Genomic DNA, 1,730 nt, shown 5'->3' with positions numbered 1-1,730 from the left:
TCCACATTTTGCCACTTTTTCTTCAGTTAAATCCTCTGAAAACCTACAACCTATAGCTTCAGCTGTCCTCATAGCATTTCAATCTAACCCTGATAAGGTTTGCCTATCACCACTATTTTAAAATTTCACTGCAAGGTTTGGTGAAAAGTTGGCAGCCCTGACATTTTCAGACCGTTGTAAAGACGTTGAAAACTGGGTTTTTGCAATGTTTTTTCAACTTGGACTAAGATGGGACCGAATCAGACCAACCAAACAGCCCGATTTTCAACAATGATTTTTGGACTAAATCCAGACTATGAGGGACCGACCAGATTTAACCTAAAAACCAACTCTAAATGACGGATGGTGTTTGATCTTGAATCAAAATGACACAAAGACCAAACATTGCATCTAATCACAAATAATAATAGTTTTTAAAAAATAACTGAAAAAACAGAAGTTTAACCTCAGTTATATAGAACAGAAGAGGATTAGCCTGCCACTGAAAAAAAATTTAAAAAGTTAACCGATTTTTTTATTTTATTTCATTTTAATATGGGACAAAAGTCAGAATTCTGAGATTAAAGTCATAATTCTAAGAAAAAAGTCAGAATTCTGAGATTAAAGTTAATTCTGAGGGGAAAAAAGTCACAATTCTGAGAAAGGAGTCGGAATTCTGAGGAAAAAAGTCACAATTCTGAGATTAAAGCCAATTCTGAGAAAAAAAAGTCAGAATTCTGAAATTAAAGCCAGAATTCTGAAATTAAAGTCAGAATTCTGAGGAAAAACAAGTCAGAATTCCGACATTAAAGTCAGAATTCTCACTTTTTCCCATATTAAACTGAAATAAATCTAGAAAAATCAGTTAACTTCTTTTTTTTTTTCATTGGCCCTAATCCTCTTCTCTTACGTACTGTTTCACATCTGAGATTGTGAACAAATTTAAATTACATATTTGCCTACCATACTGTGATGGAGAACTCAGGAAGCGAGGAGCAGCAGCCCAAATAAGGACCTCCATCACTTAATGTCATACATGTATAGTCCATGCGTGCGTCCCCTGGAAAAACAAACAAACAAACAAATAAAATAATTGTGTTCATCTCATTAGGTTTACCTGCAATAGAGAACTACTGTACCTTTCAGTTCATTCTTCAAATCTAATTCGGGAAACGTGTAGACAAATATAGATGGATTGAGTTTTCTCTCAGAAAAAGCAAACACTCCGATTTTGCCGTTAGCAGTTAGCGCACCGACGCCTCTACCAGGACTCTGAAAAACACTGCGGCTTTTTGTCTCCAGGTTCAGGAAGCTTATGTGATTACCACACCTGTAGCACACCGTTCTGTCGTCCAAAAACTCCACGTTTTCTCCCGTAAATCCTTGGATCCAGCTGGTAAGGAGGGAGACATAGGAAAATAACGTTAGACACAGCGGTGAAACTAACTGTTTTCGTCCAACGAAACAAAGTTAATTACAATGATAAATATACTGACCTTATTTCTAAACTTCCAACTTCGTTCATTTTGATACAAGAATTGGATCAAAAATTAGATACTAGATCCTCTGAACAAAAACAAAACTAACTGCAAATGTAATGAACGCAAGCGTTTTGCTTGTTCGTAACCATGGCAACCACTAAACGTTCGAAAAGCCTTCCTGTTACCTTATTGGCTGGTTAGCGTCAGCTGGTTTTTGTTTGTTTTAAGTATATATATATATATATATATATGTATATATATATACATATA

At 35.3% G+C, this 1,730-nt stretch overlaps 1 protein-coding gene across 1 annotated transcript in view; it reads right to left on the bottom strand.

The window, feature by feature from the left end:
* Positions 1-1,606, bottom strand: part of cfap43 (cilia and flagella associated protein 43) — a 24,381-nt gene extending 22,775 nt beyond the window's left edge. Inside the window, exons 1-3 of the mRNA XM_015383846.1 lie at positions 1,476-1,606; positions 1,119-1,372; positions 943-1,039 (exon numbers count right to left, since the gene is read on the bottom strand). Of these exons, the coding sequence (XP_015239332.1) occupies positions 943-1,039; positions 1,119-1,372; positions 1,476-1,504 (380 nt within the window). The 5' untranslated portion in view covers positions 1,505-1,606. The remainder of the gene's footprint in view (positions 1-942; positions 1,040-1,118; positions 1,373-1,475) is intronic.
* Between the last annotated feature and the right edge of the window lie 124 nt (positions 1,607-1,730).

Source organism: Cyprinodon variegatus, unplaced genomic scaffold, assembly GCF_000732505.1.
Source record: "Cyprinodon variegatus isolate N-32 unplaced genomic scaffold, C_variegatus-1.0 Scaffold296, whole genome shotgun sequence".
Taxonomy (NCBI): Eukaryota; Metazoa; Chordata; class Actinopteri; order Cyprinodontiformes; family Cyprinodontidae; genus Cyprinodon; species Cyprinodon variegatus.
The sequence above is the reverse complement of the archived record's forward strand: the minus strand, read 5'-3'. Positions and strand labels throughout refer to the sequence as shown.